Source organism: Elephantulus edwardii, unplaced genomic scaffold (genome assembly GCF_000299155.1).
Source record: "Elephantulus edwardii isolate Elephantulus edwardi_28Jun2011 unplaced genomic scaffold, EleEdw1.0 scaffold00043, whole genome shotgun sequence".
In the NCBI taxonomy this organism is placed as follows: domain Eukaryota; kingdom Metazoa; phylum Chordata; class Mammalia; order Macroscelidea; family Macroscelididae; genus Elephantulus; species Elephantulus edwardii.
Window position 1 is genome coordinate 6,978,340 of NW_006399793.1, and position 1,274 is coordinate 6,979,613.

The following is a 1,274-nucleotide window of genomic DNA, read 5'->3' on the forward strand; positions in this document are numbered from 1 at the left end:
GGCCTATAGTTTTCTATTTTGGTGCTGTCTTTTCCTGGCTTTGGTATCAAAGATATGTTTGCTTCATAGAATGAATCTGGGAGGGTTTCATCTTCTTCTAGATATACCCACTGCAGCACATCTTTGGATTTCTTGGCTGTTGCTACCATGGGTAGTGATTATGGATTCCAGTAAAATGAAGTTATTGACAACTTAAATCTTTTTTCCATCAATCAGAACATACACATGCCAAATCTATTAAAATATACATTTGACAATTTGTAATTAATATTATAAAACAAAATGTCTGTGGGTGATTGAATAGAAAAGAAACGTGATCTATAAACTTTTACTCAAATGAAAATAAAAGTACATATGTACCCTAAACCTCCAAAAGAATTGTATAATTTGTATTTCTTCAATTTTTTTTTGTAATTTTTATGAGCATGTCAAAAGATGAATAACCCACAAAGTGTGCTTTGTGAAGAAAATGAGCTGATTTCTTCACGTAGCCTGTTTCTACTCAGAGACCCAGTTTGGCAAACCAAAAATTTGACTTTGCCAACATCTATATTGAAAGAAAGAAAGAAGCTAGTCTGACATGTCAGATTATGTATTCTGTGTTTAGACATGTTTTTATCTATGTTGTCTGAGTTATCCATTCTCATCTCTTTCCCAGGTGTTTTATCCCAAATATCTATGCAGCTCTGTTCACTGCTGCTCTTGTTCCTCTGATGTGCCTTGTGGTGGTGTTCGTCGTATTTATCCATGCCTACCAGGTGAAGCCACAGTGGAAAGCATACGATGACGTCTTCAGAGGAAGAACAAATGCTGCAGGTTTGGAAGGAACTTTATTTGCCCTTTGAGGATGGGAATTCTTTTTTTTCTTTAAGCTCAGAAGTTCTCTTTATTAACTTTTCCGCCTTCCTTTTTTAAATTTTAAACTAATTTCAATGAAAGTTAACAGAGACTTTGGATTTCCATTCATTCATTGTTGCACTTTTCTCCCTGCCAGCCCCCTCCTTAATTTGCTTTTCTTTTTGAAAAGTAAAAGGAAAAAATCCTTTCATTGTTATTCAGTCCCTTCCCCCAAGTCCACTCCACTATGCTACCTTCATTCTGTACTCCTGTCATAACAATAATATCTAATCATTCATGCTTTTAAACAGTTCTCTCAAGGATAGGAAATTTTTAGTGAGGAAAAGCATATCTTGTAGTGGCAGGGAAAGTGAAGTTAGGCTTGAAGTTAGGCTCAGCTTTACAGGTTTTAGCCATATGTTAAGCTTTTTTTTTTT

At 35.1% G+C, this 1,274-nt stretch overlaps 1 protein-coding gene across 1 annotated transcript in view; it reads left to right on the forward strand.

The window, feature by feature from the left end:
• Positions 1-1,274, forward strand: part of GPR98 (G protein-coupled receptor 98) — a 1,036,968-nt gene that overhangs the window by 834,070 nt on the left and 201,624 nt on the right. The window contains exon 84 of the mRNA XM_006885387.1: positions 659-816. Coding sequence (XP_006885449.1) covers positions 659-816 — 158 coding nt within the window. The remainder of the gene's footprint in view (positions 1-658; positions 817-1,274) is intronic.